The sequence below is a fragment of the Manis javanica genome, chromosome 15 (genome assembly GCF_040802235.1).
Source record: "Manis javanica isolate MJ-LG chromosome 15, MJ_LKY, whole genome shotgun sequence".
Taxonomy (NCBI): Eukaryota; Metazoa; Chordata; class Mammalia; order Pholidota; family Manidae; genus Manis; species Manis javanica.
In genome coordinates this window covers 69,481,340-69,501,992 of record NC_133170.1, presented here as the reverse complement: position 1 = coordinate 69,501,992, position 20,653 = coordinate 69,481,340, and the positions used below count along the sequence as shown (strand labels likewise).

The window sequence follows — 20,653 nt, the reverse complement described above, 5'->3', positions numbered from 1 at the left end:
ACACCCAGTCCTAGCCATCTGCATTGGGAGTGCAGACACACTGCGTGGGGTGCTGGATACTAGGGAAACAGGACAGTAAAACCTGTGAGCGGGTCCCCGCAGCTGGCATCCCTGGGACAAAAGAAAACTGAGTATCCTTTGAAAATCTTGAAGGGACAGGGGCCTCACAGCTGGACAGAAGCACCCCGGCGCATTCAGCCCATTAACTGGGAATCCCGGGGAACTCCAGGTGCACCAACCCCCTGGTTGGCAGCACAGATCGAAGGCCCCTCACGGTGATAAACAGCCTCCTGCCCGTTCCCCCTCCGGCGCGACTCCACCATAGCTGCAGTGGCCATGCCCACAGCAACCGGGCAGAGCTTCTTCCACAGCTGCCGGGCAAGAATCAGACACCCCGTCTGCGTGCAGCTGCCCAGCAGAAGCCGCTAGGGGTCACTTCTCCCAGGAGAGAAAGGCCACAAACTATCAAGAAGGGACGTTCTCCCAGCTGACACATGTACCAGCTCCCCACAACTACCTCTATCACCATAAAAAGGCAGAAGAATTTAGTCCAGTCCAAAATAGTCCAGACAACCCCTGAGAAGGAGAAATACCTAAGCATTCTCCCTGAAAAAGAATTCAAAATAAAGGTCATAACCATGCTGATGGATCTTCAGAGAAATATGCAAGAGCTAAGGGATGAAGTCTGGAAGGAGAATACAGAAATGAAACAATCTCTGGAAGGACTTAAGAGCAGACTGGGTGATGTGCAAGAAGCCGTTAATGGAATAGAAATCACAGAACAGGAATGCAGAGAAAGATAACAGGATCTCTAGGAATGAAACTATATTAAGAGAACTGTGTGACCAATCCGAACGGAACAATATCCACATATAGGGGTACCAGAAGAAGAAGAAGAAGAAGAGAGAAAAAGGGATAGAAAGTGTATTTGAAGAAATAATTGCTGAAAACTTCCCCAAACTGGGGGAGGAAATAATCGCTCAGACCACGGAAGTACACAGAACTTCCAACAGAAGGGACCCAAGGAGGACAACACCAAGACACATAATAATTAGAATGGCAAAGATCAAGGACAAGGACAGAGTTTTAAAGGCAGCTAGAGAGAGGAAAAAGGTCACCAACAAAGGAAAACCCATCAGGCTATCATCAGACTTCTCAACGGAAACCTTACAGGCCAGAAGAGAATGGCATGATATGATTAATGCAATGAAACAGAAGGGCCTTGAACCAAGGATACTGTATCCAGCCTGATTATCATTCAGATATGAAGGAGGGATTAAACAATTCCCAAACAAGCAAAAGTTGAGGGAATTTGCCTCCCGCAGACCACCTCTACAGGGTATTTTAGAGGGACTGCACTAGATGGGAGGACTCCTAAGACTAAGTAGAAGTCACCAGAGAAAATAAAAACAAAGCAAAGAAAGCAGACCAACCAAATACTAACTAAAGGCAAAAAATAAAATCAACTACCCACAAAAGCTGTTAAAGGAAACACAAAAGAGCACAGAATAAAACAACCAACATATAAAGAATGGAAGAAGAGGAATAAGAAGGGAGAGAAACAAAGAATCACCAGACAGTGTTTATAATAGCTCAATAAGCGAGTTAAGTTAGACAGTAAGATACTAAAGAAGCTAACCTTGAACCTTTGGTAACCACAAATGTAAAGCTTGCAATGGCAATAATGGCAATAAGTACATATCTTTCAATAATCACCCTAAATGTAAATGGACTAAATGCACCAATCAAAAGACACAGAGTAATAAAATGGATAAAAAATCAAGACCCATCTGTATGCTGCTTACAGGAGACTCACCTGAAACCCAAAGACATGCACAGACTAAAAGTCAAGGGATGGAAAAAGATATTTCATGCAAAAAACAGGGGGAAAAAAGCAGGTGTTGCAGTACTAGTATTAGACAAAATAGACTTCAAAACAAAGGAAGTAACAGGAGATAAAGAAAGACATTACATAATGATAAAGGGCTCAGTCCAACAAGAGGATATAACCATTATAAATATATATGCCCCCAATACAGGAGCACCAGCATATGTGAAGCAAACACTAACAGAACTAAAGGAGGAAATAGAATGCAATGCATTCATTTTAGGAGACTTCAACATGCCACTCACTCCGAAGGATAGATCTACCAGACAGAAAATAAGTAAGGACAGAGAGGCACTGAACAACACACTAGAACAGATGGACCTCATAGACATCTATAGAACTCTATATCCAAAAGCAACAGGATACACATTCTTTCAAGTGCACATGGAATATTCTCCAGAATAGACCACATACTAGGCCACAAAAAGAGCCTCAGTAAATTCAAAAAGATTGAATACCTACCAGCGAACTTTGCAGAGCACAAAGGTATAAAACTAGAAATAAATTGTACAAAGAAAGCAAAAAGGATCACAAACACACGGAGGCTTAACAACATGCTCCTAAATAATCAATGGATCAACAACCAAATTAAAATAGAGATCAAGCAATATATGGAAACAAATGACAACAGCAACACAAAGCCCCAACTTCTGTGGGACACAGTGAAAGCAGTCCTAAGAGGAAAGTATATAGCAATCCAGGCACACTTAAAGAATGATGAACAATCCCAAATGAGTAGTCGAATGTTGCAATTACCGAAATTGGAAAAAGAAGAAGAAATGAGGCCTAAAGTCAGCAGAAGGAGGGACATAATAAAGATTAGAGAAGGAATAAATAAAATTGAGAAGAATAAAACAATAGAAAAAATCAATGAAACCAAGAGCTGGTTCCTTGAGAAAATAAACAAAATAGAGAAGTCTCTAGCCAAACTTATTAAGAAAAAAAGAGAATCAACACACATCAACAGAATCCAAAACGAGAAAGGAAAAATCACGACGGACCCCACAGAAATACAAAGAATTATTAGAGAATACTATGAAAACCTATATGCTAACAGGCTGGAAAACCTAGAAGAAATGGACAACTTCCTAGAAAAATACAAGCTTCCAAGACTGACCATGGAAGAAACACAAAAATTAAACAAACCAATTACGAACAAAGATATTGAAGCAATAATCAGAAAACTACCCAAGAACAAAACCCCCAGGCCAGATGGATTTACCTCGGAATTTTATGGGATATACAGAGAAGACATAATACCCATTCTCCTTAAAGTTTTCCAAAAAATAGAAGAGGAGGGAATACTTCCAAACTCATTCTATGAAGCCCACATCACCCTAATACCAAAACCAGGCAAAGACCCCACCAAAAAAGAAAACTACAGACCAATATCCCTGATGAACATAGATGCAAAAATACTCAACAAAATATTAGCAAACCAAATTAAAAAATACATCAAAAGGATCATATACCATGACCAAGTGGGATTCATCCCAGGGATGCAAGGATGGTACAGCTTTCAAAAATCCATCAACATCATCCACCACATCAACAAAAGGAGGACAAAAACCACATGATTATCTCCATAGATGCTAAAAAAGCATTTGACAAAATTCACCATCCATTTATAATAAAAACTCTCAAGAAAATGGGCACAGAGGACAAGTACCTCAACACAATAAAGGCCATATGTGATAAACCCACAGCTAACATCATAATAAACAGAGAGAAGCTGAAAGCTTTTCCTCTGAGATCGGGAACAAGACAGGGATGCCCACTCTCCCCACTGTTATTCAACATAGTACTGGAGGTCCTAGCCACGGCAATCAGACAAAAAAAAGAAATACAAGGAATCCAGATTGGTAAAGAAGAAGTTAAACTGTTACTATTTTCAGATGACATGATATCGTACATAAAAGACCCTAAAGACTCCACTCCAAAATTACTAGAACTAATCTCAAAGAGTTCAGCAAAGTTGCAGGATACAAAATTAACACACAGAAATCTGTGGCTTTCCGATACACTAACAATGAACCAATAGAAAGAGAAATCAGGAAAACAATTCCATTCACAATTGCATCAAAAAGATTAAAATACCTAGGGATAAACCTAAACAAGGAAGCGCAAGACCTATACCCTGAAAACTATGACACTCTTAAGAGAAATTAAAGAGGACACTAACAAATGGAAACTCATCCCATGCTCTTGGCTAGGAAGAATTAATATCGTCAAAATGGCCATCCTGCCCAAAGCAATATACAGATTTGATGCAATCCTTATCAAATTACCAACAGCATTCTTCAACAAACTGGAACAAATTGTTCAAATATTCATATGGAAACACCAAAGACCCCGAATAGCCAAAGCAATCCTGATGAGGAAGAATAAAGTGGAGGGGATCTTGCTCCCCAACTTCAAGCTCTACTACAAAGCCACAGTAATCAAGACAATTTGGTACTGGCACAAGAACAGAGCCACAGACCAGTGGAACAGATTAGAGACTCCAGACATTAACTCAAACATATATGGTCAGTTAATATACAGTAAAGAAGCCGTGGACATACAATGGGGAAATGACAGTCTCTTCAACTGATGGTGCTGGTAAAACTGGACAGCTACATGTAAGAGAATGAAACTGGATCACTAACCCCATACACAAAAGTAAAATTGAAATGGATCAAAGACCTGAATGTAGTCATGAAAGCATAAAACTCTTAGAAAAAAACCTAGGCAAGAATCTCTTGGACATAAACATGAGCAACTTCTTCATGAACATAAATCCTCGGGCAAGGAAGGGAAACAAAAGCAAAAATGAACAAGTGGGACTACATTGAGCTGAAAAGCTTCTGTACAGCAAAGGATACCATCAATAGAACAAAAAGGTATCCTACAGTATGGGAGAATATATTCATAAATGGCAGATCCGATAAAGGGTTGACATCCAAAATATATAAAGAGCTCATGCACCTTAACAAACAAAAAGCAAATCATCCTATTAAAAAATGGGCAGAGGAGCTGAACAGACAGTTCTCCAAAGAAGGAATTCAGATGGCCAACAGACACATGAAAAGATGCTCCACATCACTAGTTATCAGAGAAATGCAAATTAAAACCACAATGAGATTATCACCTCACATCATCAGCAAATGTTGGTGAGGTTGTGGAGAAAGGGGAACCCTCCTACACTGCTGGTGGGAATGTAAATTAGTTCAGCCATTGTGGAAAGCAGTATGGAGGTTACTCAAAAAGCTCAAAATATAAATACCGTTTGACCCAGGAATTCTACTTTTAGGAATTTACCCTAAGAATGCAGCAGCCCAGTTCGAAAAAGACAGATGCACCCCTATGTTTATCGCAGAACTATTTACAATAGCGAAGAAATGGAAGCAACCTAAGTGTCCATCAGTAGATGAATGGATAAAGAAGATGTGGTACATATACACATTGGGATATTATTCAGCCATAGGAAGAAAACAGATTCTACCATTTGCAACAACACAGATGGAGCTAGAGGGTATTATGCTCAGTGATATAAGCCAGGCAGAGAAAGAGAAATACCAAATGATTTCACTCATCTGTGGAGTATAAGAACAAAGCATAAACTGAAGGAACAAAACAGCAGCAGACTCACAGAACCTGAGAACGGACTAACAGTTACCAAAGGGAAAGGGACTGGGGAGAATGGGAGGGAAGCGAGGGATAAGGGCAGGAAAAACGAAATGGGGTATTACGATTAGCATGTATAATGTGGAGGGGGGTTATGGGTAGGGCTGTGCAGCACAGAGAAGACAAGTAGTGATTCTACAACATCTTAGTACACTGACGGACAGTGACTGTCAGTGGGGATTGTGAGGGGTACTTGGTGAAGGGGGGACACTAGTAAATATAATGTTCTTCATGTAATTGTAATTAATGATAACAAAAAAAAAAGATGCCATTCACTACAACAAGTAAAGGACGAAGTGGTAAGATGCTCCATATTGCTAATCATCAGGGAAATGCAAATTAAAACCACAATAAAGTCTCATCCCCCTCCAGTTATGATGGCCAACATCCAAATGACAAGCAACCACAAATGCTGGCAAGGTTGTGGAGAAAGAGAAACTCTCCTACAGTGTTTGTGGGAACGTGAATTAGTTCAACCATTGTGGAAAGCAATATGGAGGTTCCTCAAAAAACTAAAAATAGAAATACCATTTGATCCAGGAATTCCACTCCTAAGAATTTACCCAAAGAAAACAAGGTCCCTGATTCATAAAGACCTATGCACCCATTTATTGCAGCACTATGTTTAATAGCCAAGATATGGAAGCAACCTAAGTGTCCATCAGTAGATGAATGGATAAAGAAGATGTGGTACATATACACAATGGAATACTATTCATGCGTGAGAAGAAAACAGATCCTACCATTTGCATCAACATGGATGGAGCTAGAGGATACTATGCTCAGTGAAATAAGCCAGGCAGGGAAAGACAAGTACCAAATGATTTCACCCATTTGTGGAGTATAACAACAAAGCAAAACTGAAGGAAAGAAAACAGCAGCGGACTCTCAGACTCCAAGGAGACTAGTGGTTACCAGAGGGAAGGGGGTGTGGAGGGTGGATTTGGAGGAAGGGAGAAGGGATTAAAGGGTATTATGATCAGCACACACAATATAGGTCGGTCATAGGAAAGGCAGTATAGCACAGAGACGACAAGTAGTGACTCTAGCATATAACTACGCTGATAGACAGTGACTGCAATGGGGTGTGGAGGGGATTCGATAATATGGGTGAATGTAGTAACCACAAGGTTGCTCATGTGAAACCTTCATAAGATTGTATATCAATGATACCTTAATAAAAATCAATCAATTAATTAGTTAACTGATTGATATTTTTAAAAAGAAGAACTGGTGTGATTTTGCTGGAAACTCAGATGGAGGGCCCAGAGTTTCACATGCTTGGTTTTTCCTTTATCCACAGCATGTGCAAGGAACCCTGTGGCTTCCAAAGAAGGGAGTTTGAAAACCAGTGAGCACCTTAGGGTTCAAATAATTAGAGCTCTAGAAACCATTCTTAGGACCTTGAGGTAGTATTCATAATTTAGTGACATCTCCCCCTTAGTATTAAGTAAAGTTTTAAATTTTGTAAATGATTATGTTAGTCAGTTTGTGAATCTTCACCAATAAGTATGCCTTTCAGATGGGGACTACAGAGCTGGGCTGGGAACTGGCCTCTGTGGTGGCGAGAATTATCCTAGACCTTAGCAGGCAGGGCCAGGCTCTCACTTTATGCCAGGACCTTGGGCCCAGTTTCTGGATATGCCTACAGTTTAGGAGCAGTTAGGTTTAAAATTAGGGCTTAACACCAGTTTTAAAATGATCTTAATCTAAAAGTTATTGATGAAAATCTTATAAGAACCTTCCAGGCAGTGGACTTGCTTTTCCAGAGACCCTCAATGTCACTTGTTCTGAATAGGGCTTGTTTGGAGGGGAAGGACATGCCTCCAACAGCACTCATGAGGCAGAGCACACAGGTCACTGCCACTGGCTGTCAAGTTAGGAACTCTCAGGGAGGAGAACTGGGAACTCTATGCAGCCTCACTAATGGGTTTTGCTGCAGAGGATATTCCAACATGACCACCAAAGTGCTCCATGCAGACCCTTGAGAGATAAGTTCGGGATTCTCTCTGACTTTTAAGATTCTTTAGGATTGACTGCATTCTGAAACACATGCCCATGAAAAGTAGTCAAGGGGTAAGGAAGCTAAAAATCAGAACTTGTGTCTTTTAGATAAAATGGAGGCAAAAGCAGCCCTTAATCAAAAGCTTGAAGGGCTTGAAAAAGGATGTTTTGTTTTCTAATAACAAATGTCGCTTATCCATAAGTGGTGGATGATGCAAGCCTGTTCTTGCCATTGTCCTTTTGACAAGTACTCTTGACCGTTGGCACCTGCAGCAACAGTGTCCAGGGAGAAAGAATAAACTGACCATGGGTTTCACCAACAGAAATTCGTGTCAATGGGCCAAATGAACATTTATTGTAGGGGAGGGAAGAGAGGAAGCTTGAAATCCATTTTGGTCTTCAATTATAATACTCTTCCCACATCACCCCTACTTAGGTAATGTGAGAGTCTCTTCTAGAAAATAAAGCTCACACCCGCTTGGACGTTCCTATTTTTAACATGGCCATGTATGGAGAATATAGATGAAGCAGTCAAGACAGGTCAATTCTCCTAAAGATACGTCTAGCTTCATGTAAATCAGTATTTTTCCAGCTGTGGATTGTGAAATGTGTTTGGTGGGCCACAACTGGCATTTTTATTTAACAGAATAGCATAATATAAAATAGCAAAGTGTATCTCTCTCTCTCTCTCTTTTTTTGACAGGACTATTTTATTTATTTTTATTGAGGTATCGCTGATATACAATCTTGTATTGGTTTCAAATATATGACATAGTGGTTCAACAGCTACCCCATATTATTAAATCCTCACTCCCTCTAGTGTCGTTACTGTTAATATAGAAAGATGTTACAGAATCATTGACTATATTCTCCATACTGTACTACTATCCCCGTGACCAACTTATATTATGATTGAGAATTTTTGTGCCTCTTCATCTCCCTCACTCTCCCCATCCATCCATCCCAGCCCCTCCCCCATGGTAACCAGTACTCCCCTCTCAGTGTCTGTGAGTCTACTGATGTTTTATTCGTTCTGTTTTGCTTTGTTTTTATATTCCACAAATTAGTGGAATCATGGTACTTCTCCATCTGCCTTATTTCACTGAGCATAATACCCTCTAGATCCATTCATATTATTGCAAATGGCAGGATTTCTTTTATTTTATGGATGAATAATACTTTACTGTGTATATGTACCACAGCTTCGAGTCAGGGATTTTGTTATCTTTGGGAAAATTCCTGCAAGTGGAATTACTGGGTCAAATGGTATTTCTATTTTTAGTTTTCTGAGGAACCTCCATATTGCTTTTCACAGCAGTTGTACCAATTTACATTCCCAACAACAGTGTAGGAAGATTCCCGTTTCTTCACATTTTCGCCAGCACTTGTTATTTCTTGTCTTTTGATAGTGGCCATTCTAACTGGTATGAGGTGATACCTCATTGTGGCTTTGATTTGCATTTCCCTGATGATTAGTGATATGGAGCATCTTTTCATGAGCCTGTTGGGCATCTGTATTTCTTCCTTGAAGAAATGTCTGTTTAGGTCCTCCACCCATTTTTTAATTGGGTTATTTGATTTTTTTGGTGTTGAGGTATAGGAGTTCTTTATATATTTTGGGTGTTAACCCTTTATCAGATAGATCATTTATGAATATATTCTCCCATACTGTGGGATGTGTTTTTCTTCCGCTGATGGTGTCCTTTGCTGCACAGAAGCTTTTTAGTTTGATGTAGTCCCACTTGTTCATTTTTTATTTTGTTTCCCTTGCCCGAGGAGGTATGTCCCCTTACGTTCAAGAGGTTTATGTCTCTGTTTTCTTCTAAGAGTTTTATGGTTTCATCTCGTACATTCGTGTCTTTGATGCATTTTGGGTTTACTTTGTGTATGGAGTTAGACAGTAATCCCGTTCCATGTAGTTTGCATGTAGATGTCCAATTTTTCCAGTACCAGTTATTGAAGAGGCTGTCTTTTCCCTATTGTATATTCATGACTCCTTTATCATATATTAATTGACCATATATGTGTGGGTTTATATCTGTGCTCTCTATTCTGTTCCATTGATCTATGGGTCTGTTTTTGTAACAGTACCATACTGTTTTGATGACTGTAGCTTTGTAGAATAGCTTAAAATGAAGGAGAGTAATGCTCCAGTCTTGTTCTTCTTTCCCAGGACAGTTTTGGGTATTTGGGCTCTTTTGTGGCTCCATACGAATTTTAGAACTATTTGTTCTAGTTCATTGAAAATTGCTGTTGGTATTTTGATAGGGATTGCCTTGAATCTATAAACTGCTTTGGGCAGAATAGCCATTTTGACAATATTAATTTTTATTATCATGGGCATGGGATAGATTTCCATTTATTTGTGTCTTCTTTAATTTCAGAGTGTATCATTTTTAATATTTTGTGAAGCTCTTGTTTCAGGTGTGTGTGTGCATTCTTGCAAAGTGTTGCATATTATGGGCTAATGGTCAGAAATGTTTTTTAAAAAGCACTAATTTAACCACTGTAATATTTGTCTAATATTAAAAAGCTTTGGGGGTTACTTTATATTTTTCATCTTGCTTTAAATGTTTTTGGCTTAAGAAATGGACTTTCTAGAAAAATACAACCTTCCAAGGCTGACCCAGAAAGAAACAGAAAATCTGAACAGACCAATTACCAATAACGAAATTCAACTGGTAATCAAAAACCTACCTAAGAAGAAAACTCCTCGACCAGATGGCTTCACTGCTAAATTTTATCAAACATTTAGTTAAGACCTAATACCCATCCTCAAAGTTTTCCAAAGACTAGAAGAAAAGGGAATACTTCCAAACTCATCCTATGAGGCCAGCATCACTCTAATACCAAAAGCAGGCAAAGATACCACAAAAAAAGAAAATTACAAACCAATATCCCTGATGAACATAGATGTTAAAATAAATCAACAAAATATTAGCAAACTAAATTCAAAAATACATCAAAAAGATCATGATCAATTATGCTCAGTGAAATAAGCCAAGCGGAGAAAGACAAATCCCAAATGATTTCACTCATCTGTGGAGTGTAAGAACAAAAGAAAAACAAGGAACAAAACAGCAGCAGAATCACAGAACCCAAGAATGGACTAACAGTTACCAAAGGGAATGAAAGGGAATGAGACTGGGGAGAATGGGAGGATAGGGAGGGATAAGGGCAGGGAAGAAGAAAGGGGGTATTATGATTAGCATGTATAATGTGAGGGGTTGGGGAAAGGGGAGGGCTGTGCAACACAGAGAAGACAAGTAGTGATTCTACAACATCTTACTACGCTGATGGACAGTGACTGTAATGGGGTTTGGTGGGGGGACTTGGGGTAGGGAAGAGCCTAGTAAACATAATGTTCTTCATATAATTGTGGATTAATGGTAACAAAATAAAAAAAAAACGATCATGATCAACTAGGATTTATGCCAGGGATGCAAGGATGGTACAACGTTCGAAATCCATCAACATCATCCATCACATCAACAAAAAGAAGGACAAAAACCACTTGACCATATCCATAGATGCTGAAAAAGCATTTGACAAAATTCAACATCCATTCATGATAAAAACTCTCAACACAATGGGCATAGAGGGCAAGTACCTCAACGTAAGAAAGGCCATATATGACAAACCCACAGCCAACATCATACTTAACAGTGAGAAGCTGAAAGCTTTTCCTTTAACATCAGGAACAAGACAAGGATGCCCACTTGCGCCACTTCTATTTAACATAGTACTGGAGGTCCTAGCCATGGCAATCAGACAACACAAAGAAATAAAAGGCATCCAGATTGGCAAGAAAGAAGTTAAACTGTCCCTATTTGCAGATGATATGATATTGTACATAAAAAACCCTGAAGAATCCACTCCAAAACTATAGATCTAATATCTGAATTCAGCAAAGTTGCAGGATACAAAGTTAATACACAGAAATCTGTGGCATTCCTATACACTAACAATGAACTAGCAGAGAGAGAAATCAGGAAAACAATTCCATTCACAGTTGCATCAAAAAGAATAAAATACCTAGGAATAAACCTAACCAAGGAAGTGAAAGACCTATACTCTGAAAACTACAAGACACTCGTGAGAGAAATGCAAGAAGATACCAATAAATGGAAACACATCCCTTGCTCATGGGTAGGAAGAATTAATATTGTCAAAATGGCCATCCTGCCTAAAGCAATCTACAGATTCAATGCAATTCCTATCAAAATACACCAACAGCATTTTTTAAGGAACTAGAAAAAATCGTTCTAAAATTCATATGGAACCACAAAAGACCTGGATAGCCAAAGTAATCCTGAGAATGAAGAATAAAGCTGGGGGGATTATGCTCCCCAACTTCAAGCTCTACTACAAAGCCACAGTAATCAAGACAGTTTGGTACTGGCACAAGAACAGACCCATAGACCAATGGAACAGACTAGAGAGCCCTGATATAAACCCAACCATATATGTTACTATATGATAGAGGAGTCATGGACATACAGTGGGCAAATGACAGCTTCTTCAAGAGCTGGTGTTGGCAAAATTGGACAGCTACATGCAAGAGAATGAAACTGGATTATTGTTTAACCCCATACGCAAAAGTGAACTTGAAATGGATCAAAGACCTGAATGTAAGTCATGAAACCATAAAACTCTTAGAAAAAAACATATGCAAATATCTTCTGAATATAACCATGAGCAACTTCTTCCTGAACGCATCTCCTCAAGCAAGGTAAACAAAGGCAAAAATGAACTCATGGGACTATATCAAACTAAAATGTTTCTGTACAACATAGGACACCATCAACATAACAAAAAGGCATCCTACAGTATGGGACAGTATATTTGTATGTGATGTATCCAACAAGGGGTTAACATCCAAAATATGTAAAGAATTTATATGCCTCAACACCCAAAAAGCAAGTAATCCAATTAACAAATGGGCAGAGGATATGAAGAGACAGTTCTCCAGAGAAGAAATTCACATGGCCAACAGACACATGAAAAGATGCTCCACATCACCAATCATCAGGGAAATGCAAATTAAAACCACAATGAGATATCACCTCAAACCAGTAAAGATGGCCAGCATCAAAAAGACTAAGAACAACAAATGCTGGCCAGGATGCTCAGAAAGGGGAACCCTCCTACTGTGTTGATGGGAATGTAAGCTAGTTCAGCCATTGTGGAAAACAATATGGAGGTTCCTCAAAAAACTAAAAATAGAAATACCATTTGACCTGGGAATCCACTCCTTGGAATTTACCCAAAGAATACAACTTCTCAGATTCAAAAAGACATATGCACCCCTATGTTTATCGCAGCACTTTTTACAATAGCCAAGATATGGAAGCAACCTAAGTGTCCATCAGTAGATGAATGGATAAAGAAGATGTGCTATGTATGCATGATGGAATACTATTCAGCTGTAAGAAAGAAACAAATCCTACCATTTGCAACAACATGGGTGGAGCTGGAGGACATGATGCTCCGTGAAATAAGCCAGGTGGAGAAAGACAAGTGCCAAATGATTTCCCTCATTTGTGGAGTACAGCAACGAAGCAAAACTGAAGGAACAAAATAGCAGCAGACTCAGAGACTCCAAGAAGGAATTAATGGTTAGCAAAGGGGAGGGGTGTGGGAGGGTGGGTGGGGCGGGAGGGAGAAGGGGTTTGACAGGTACTATGTTTAGTCCACATGGTGTGGGGGATCACGGGGAAAACAGTGTAGCACAGAGAAGGCAAATAGTGACTGTGGCATCTTACTACACTGATGGACAGTGCCTGCTTTGGGGTATGCGTGGGGACTTGATAATATGGGTAAATGTAGTAACCACATCGTTTTTTCACGTGAAACCTTCATAAGAGTGTATATCAATAATACCTTAATAAATCTAAAAAAAATGTTTTTGCCTTATTTATCTTCAGTGATCAATACATATACAATTTGGTTACTTTTGATAGTCATTTATGTCCTTCCGATTTCCCTAAACTAACATACTTTGAAGAAAATGTCTGAGAATCTACTGTTATCTTATTTTAAAACTATATTGAGGAGAAAATTAATACCAACTAGAATTAGAGCAATTTTAAAGCTTTTCTTATTTTTTATGATATAAAGGAACTTTTAGAAATCTCTCTTTAATTGCATGTTCTCCCAGCTTAACAGAGGTTGGCTTGTATAGTTAATTTCTACAAATCAGTTATTATTTTTAAAAAGGCAGTGTTCCTATAGACCTGCTAAGCCGGCTGTATGGCGGTTTTTAAGAGAAAGTGTTAAAAGAAGTGGCCCTTTCTCAGGCGTAATGGATATTGCATGCATTTTGAATCTCCTGAGCATTTAGGTCTTGCCTAGAGGTCACTTTTCCTTTGCTGAACAGCTTCGGCCTACCGTCTAGTACAGAGAGAGGTTTAGAACTTGACTTTGGACCCAGACATGGGGTCCAGTTCTGGACCGTACCACACCCTAGCTGGCTGGGCATATTGCCAGACCTTTCTGTAAGCCTCAGTTTCTATAAAAAGTTGACATACCTAAATCATAGGCTTGTTCTAACATATGAAGGAGATACTGTTTATTAATCACTTGGTCCATGTCTGGACCATAGGATTTAACTTTTAATTTACATTCATTTCATCTTTTTATTGCCTCATAATCCATCCAGTCTCACTCCTCTATCCCACCTAATCTTCTCCCCAAGTCCTTAGACCAGTAGAATTGGGGCATTTCTCAGGTCTGTAGATCTTAACACCTGAGTGAAGCTAGTATGTACTTGCAAGACTTCAACAGACTTGGTTTCTGACACATGATAAACTAGAATTTAAAAATTCTCTTTAAGGTTCTAAGACAATGCAGTGTGAATTAGTTCTATATATGTATTGTACTTATAACTAAACTCAGTAAAATAATAACTGTTTATGTTCTATATAGCTTCACAGTACATGATAAAATTAATCATGAGTTTTTTGGGAGGGGGGCCACTGAACAGCCAGAATCAGCCATCACAATTTTCTCAGATTAGATTAGTTTCTTAAATTATTTGGACAGTAATTTTGGGGGTATAATCTCAGGAGGAAAAAAAATAATGAGTTAAGAATGGGAGGTTCCAGGCTGGCCGCTGACAACTCATCTCCTAGTCTTCCACCTGAAGTTCTTCCTTTACCTTTAAGCAGTTTCATTTGACGTTCATCAGCCCCTCATTCCTTGTTCATCCTGGTAGAGAGATACACCAGGGGAAAAAAGGGGTTTCTCAAAATTTTTATTCCTATTACAGAAATTCTTTCAAATGATTGCTTCACCTTTTCTAAGCTTGGTTCGTCAAAATTGTAGACAGGTAATTGGAAAATAAAAATTGTGAAGTTAGCCCCAAAGACCAAACAACATTGCCTTTGTGAAGTGAAACTGATCTCTGTCTGTTCTTTCAGATTAACAACATGAAAACCAAATTTAAAGAAACAATCGAGAAATGTGATAATCTGGAACATAGACTAAATGATCTCCTAAAAGAAAAGCAGTCTGTGGAAAGAAAGTAGGTATAATTGGTCTTCTTTTAAATTAACTTTTTTATTGCAGTGGGCTCCATAAACAGGTAATTTCCTTTATTCCTCTGGAAATACTTAACTTTTCAAGTGTGTGTATCACCAGGTTTTTGGGGGTCTCCCTGTATATGGAGCAAACTTACTGTGACTTCCTATTTATTAAAAAATGCGGGTTTCATGCCAGATGGATGTCATATGTAATGCAATGTTCTCTCCTGGTGTCTGCTTACGGTATGCACAAATATCTTCCATTTTTGCCTATCGAAAGCAATTCCCTTGTGCCCAGAGCTGCTCTGTGCCACAGGGGCTAAGAACTGGCAGTTAGGAAAGAGACTGAATCAAAGCTGGAGATGGCATGTGTTCTGGCCTTGGACATGAATTAAAGGCTAAAGGTGTTGAATATGGAGCAAAAACTCAAGAACAACATGGCAGGAACATGCTCTACTACTGTTACTTGGAAAGATAGTTGCTACTGATCGAAATTGCCTTTCTAGTTTAAGTTATACTCACAAAAATAATCAGAGTTTTACCCCCAAACACATGGGTGAAAAATTAACTTCAGGGAGTAATTGTTCCTTTAAAAAAATTTTTTTTATCTTCATTTTGGAATAAACTTAAATCAACAGGGGTTGCCAGGATTTCTCATATGCCCTTTACCTGTTTTCCCCCACTATTAAAAGTTGGGTTTTTTTAAATAGTTCTTTTATTGTGGAGAAAATCTTATATAACATAAGATTTGTCATTTTAGCTGTTTTTAAGTGTACAGGTTAGTGGTATTAAGTATGTTCACAATATTGTACAACTCTCCTGTTGCCAGAATTTTTCATCACCCTACTCTTTACCGAAAGTTTCTTTTTTTTTTGAGAGGGCATCTCTTATATTTATTGATCAAATGGTTGTTAACAACAATAAAATTCTATATAGGGGACTCAATGCACAATCATTAATCAACCCCAAGCCTAATTCTCAACAGTCTCCAATCTTCTGAAGCATAACGAACAAGTTCTACATGGTGAATAAGTTCTTACATGGTGAACAGTGCAAGGGCAGTCATATCACAGAAACTTTCAGTTTTGATCACGCATCATAAACTATAAACAATCAACAAAAGTTTCTTAACTGTTGTAAAAACAACACTACAGCATTAATGGAAATAAAAATAAAAAATTGATCCTATACTTTCAGCACCCTAATAAATTGAACTGTACTAAAGAATTAAAAAGTTAAAACTGAAAGTTTTCTACCCCCCCCACCCATATCCCTCTCTCTAGAGATTACCATTATTAATGGTCCCAGTGACTGTTTATTCTACCAGATCCTTTGCTGTACCTGTGTAAACATCTCACACACATTAATCTTATTTTTCTACAAAAATAGAAAAATGTTAGGTATTCTACTTGGTAAAACATTCTGTTCTGGAGATTTTCATACTGGCATGTCTAGGTCTATGTTGATCTTCATAGCGGCTGCATGGTATTCCACTGTATGGAGGTCCCAGAATAATTTTAACCAGTTCCCTATGAATGGACATTTAAGTTGTTTCAAGTTTTACACTACTGTAAACAATGTTGGAGTGAGCATCTTCCTCCATGCTTCTTTTAGCACAATAGTGAGTATATCTATTTTACAGAATAAATTACTAGAAGTAGAATACTGTGTCAGAAGGTATGTGAAATTTTGATTTTCATCAGTATTGCCAAGTTGACATCCAAAGAGTTTGCACCAGTTCACACTCCAGTGCCAGTGTGTGGGAGTGCCTCTTCCGTCTGAGCTCGTTGGCATTCTGATACATAAAATGGTACCTCAGATGGTGTTTTGATTTGTAATTCTTTACTTATGAGTAAGATTGAGCATCAAGAGTAGGGCACTCCCTATTCTTGAAAACCCTTCTCCAGCAAATGCAGTGAGGTCAGAGCACTTGACTCTCCAAGAATGTCACTTTTTCTCATAACTTCTTTATCATAGCTGTCATTTCCAAGCCAACTATTTAACCACTGACAGCAAAAGAGAGAGGCAGTTGTTTTACTACAAGTCACAAAATAGTTTCTGCTACTGAAAAATTTCTGATGCTTAAAAAAAATTGTCTTGAAGCTACGCTTGAGTTAAGTAGAGCAAAATTCTTGCTTGGTGGAGCTGTTGCAGTGGCAGCAAACAGGTTCCCCTCACCATGGGAGGGAGGGGTCCACCCTCACTGGATTCTGAGATCATGGCTCCTTTGTTCAGTCCCAGAGCAAGAGGGGGAACTGTGTCAGCAGATGGAAAACGTGCTTTGTCTTTCTTTTTTTGCAAAAGGTGCACTCAGCTAAACACAAAAGTGGCCAAACTCACCACGGAGCTCAAAGAGGAGCAGGAAATGAACAAGTGCTTGCGAGCCAATCAAGTCCTCCTACAGAACAAGCTGAAAGAGGAGGAGAGGGTGTTGAAGGAGACCTGTGACCAGAAGGACCTGCAGATCACTGAGATCCAGGAGCAGCTGCGTGATGTCATGTTCTACCTGGAGACACAGCAAAAGATCAACCATCTGCCTGCAGAGACCCGTCAGGAGATCCAGGAGGGACAGATCAACATTGCCATGGCCTCGGCCTCCAGCGCCCCCTCCTCAGGGGGCAGTGGGAAGCTGCCCTCCAGGAAGGGCCGCAGCAAGAGGGGCAAGTGACTTTTGGAGAAACAGATGGCCTTGAGACTTTTCCCTGTCACAGCGAGGCGTGCAGGGGTGTTCAGCTGAATGTGAGGGTAAACCCTAAATAAGTACCAGTGAGTACCAATCTGCAGTTGTTTGGATCTCTCATTGGTTAGTTTGTGGTGTAATTAACTGGAGGATTGATGCCTAGGAGAGTGATGGGAAGGGGCAGTGTTTCAGAGGTGGCTGCATTTTTCCACCGTAGTAGTTCACTAACCTCAGACATTCTAATGACCATTTTGCCTTCCTACCTGATAGATGCCCCAACTCTGCTGTGCATTTTTCCGTTGTATTTATTGACGTGGTGTATTTGATGTTCACTTCTGGCATCTGTTTAAGATGTCGCGTTTTTTTGGTAACCTCAGAGGTAACATTACCTAGCACTAAAATGCCATACCTCCCTGGGGCCATAGCTGCTCTAAAGAGAGGCTGGCATTGGCTGTTGAGGATCACTGCAAATTCCCTAGCATTGATCTCACTTCAGTGTTGCCCCTGCCTGCCTCTGGGAAATTGAAGAACTGGTTAACTGTCACAGGAAGAGAGGCCGGCCTTGTAAATCAGGCACTGGCTTGTCACCATCAGCCATCTCTTCTTGCTCTAGGGCTAGCCAGGAAAAACAAACAACCCGGGGCAGGCTGAGTAGAACCAGTGTAGGAAAAATGGTGGTGTTTCCACTTTGTTTGTTTTTGATGACTCCACACCTCATGAACCTCAAACAGGCAGGAGGCTTAATTGTTGCTCTAAGATTCAAATCTCAGAGTGGGTTTCCTAGCATCTAGCAGGAATAAGCAGGCAGATTTCTCATCCCTGTGAAAATGTAGAGTGAAGTCTCTGACTTGCAGCAGATTGTGTATTTTGCTGGGATCAGTATTTTCTGACTGTTTACAAAAGATTGGTTTGCATGTTCAGGTTGTGGCTGGAGGGGGCATGGGTTTATTTTCAGTTACGCTTTCATGATAGAGCCAAAGGCTGTTTCTAAATCAGAAAATTAGAATTTTAACAGAGCCCCTTTAAAACAGTCACATAATGCTTGTTGTGAGCCAATAGAGGGGCTGTGTACTCTCTAGAAAAATAAATTACAGATAAATCATAATAGGCAGTAATTGAGCAACAATAATGTAATTTAACTTCCAAAAGAGGTAACTGGATAACAAGACATACCTTTAAATGATGAGTTTTGTTTTCTGCTTTATAATTAGCCAGAGTTTTCAAAGGATCACATTTCAGAATTGCTTTTTAGCCTATGGTTGGACCTCATCCCCATTGACCTAAATGTCTTCCAGGTTAGCACACCAACTGTATCACTATTCACCATATCCATTTTTGTGGGATGTGCTGCAACATTTCCCAAAGAACCTTACCTGCAACTTTGCAAAATGAATGTACTCAGACATTCTTAGTTTTTACTTAGACCAACTCTCTAAGTCCCCCTTGGACTTACATGTACAGATATCTGAAAGCAAGAGTGGGAATGTAAAGCATAATCTAATCCTCTTTCCTATAGAGATTCTATTTTATTTAAAATCTATTTTTACACTAGTTAGACTCCTGCTTTTTTGGCCAAGTACTTGTCTTGCATGTCTGACCTTGCAGAAGCTGGGATGGATCAGAGCATACTAATTAAGAGAATTACGAAGTAGTTTACGAAGCTTGCTTGCTCCTCATTTCTCTGTGATCACCTCCATCAAGCAGCCCTACCACCAGCTGGGAGAACAGAGGTATTTTTTCAGTACAGGTAGGATATAAATGCTCTGAAAGGCTGTGCCTAGAAAATTGAGCAAATGGGAAAATGTTTCCAAACTACTTGAAGGTTTAAAAAAATGTTCTAGGAAAAAAGAGTCCTATTAGCTATGTAAAAAAAAATGATTTTTTTTAAAGGTCAAAGAGTCATGTTTGAATTTGACAAAATTACATAAGAGAGAAGCTGTTAGTGTTTTCTTCAGGATAGAAATAAACCATTTAACATGTCCCTACTACCTTGAACAATGAAGTTGCATTAAAATTATCAAACTTTGAAATGATTCTGACCGTGTGAAATTTGTGTCTGTCTGATTGACATTTGCCTGGGAGCCTGTATCTAAATAAGAAAGTGTCAGAAGCCTGTATTTAAAAAGCATAAAAATTAACTCCTCAGCAATATAGTGAGTAGCTAGACTGCTCATCTTTCTGCCCCTTTACTCCAGCTCCCCAAACTAATAAGAAGTAGCTGAGCCAGATAGAGAATAGAGGAACTACCTGATGGAGACTGAGAAGGAGAATGCCTAGCACACAACTCATACAAACTAAAGCAATCAATTTATACCCCAAAGACTTTTTCAGGCCCTACACCAAGCTGAAATTGCTTTATTTTTGGAAACTCTCACCAGTGTGATGTGTTAGGATATACTGGCCAAAATGAAGCACTGAGGCAACCACCCCCTCCACACGCTTGCACAGTGAAGTCCTCAGCAGAAGAGCTGAGAAACTGCCTTAAAGAGCGAGCCAGTGGAGTGTGGAGAACTTGGCAAATCCCAAATGAAGCTTCTGTCATCACTTAGAAAGCCCTCTCTTAGTGCAGTTGGAATACACAAGCTACAAATAACTATCCTTAACATCTGGCTGCTGCTATACAAAATGCCACGTTGCTCAGGCTGGTGGCAAATTTTGGCTTTGTGTGATGACGTCCAGTGGGCTTATCTAAACAAGGAAAGTCACTCTCACATTTGAGGAAAGCTACTTCATTTTCTCCAGGATAATAAAGCTGAGTTAACTGTCAACAGTGATTCTCATGTTACTTCTTACTTGGCAGCAGAAGTGAAATTTTTCAGTCTCTTAAGACCAGGCTCCAGCTCCTTAACCGTGCCGGGGATATCTACTCAAAGACCTGCTCCTTGCTGGTGC

The 20,653-nt window shown here is 39.4% G+C and overlaps 1 protein-coding gene across 2 annotated transcripts in view; it reads left to right on the top strand.

Moving 5' to 3' along the window:
- BRAP (BRCA1 associated protein) overlaps window positions 1-19,794 on the top strand; it is a 39,539-nt gene extending 19,745 nt beyond the window's left edge. For both annotated transcript variants that reach the window (XM_037014550.2, XM_017665983.3), the window contains 2 exons: window positions 14,980-15,083; window positions 17,386-19,794. In XM_037014550.2, coding sequence (XP_036870445.1) covers window positions 14,980-15,083; window positions 17,386-17,749 — 468 coding nt within the window. In that variant the 3' untranslated portion in view covers window positions 17,750-19,794. The remainder of the gene's footprint in view (window positions 1-14,979; window positions 15,084-17,385) is intronic.
- Window positions 19,795-20,653: the final 859 nt, after the last annotated feature.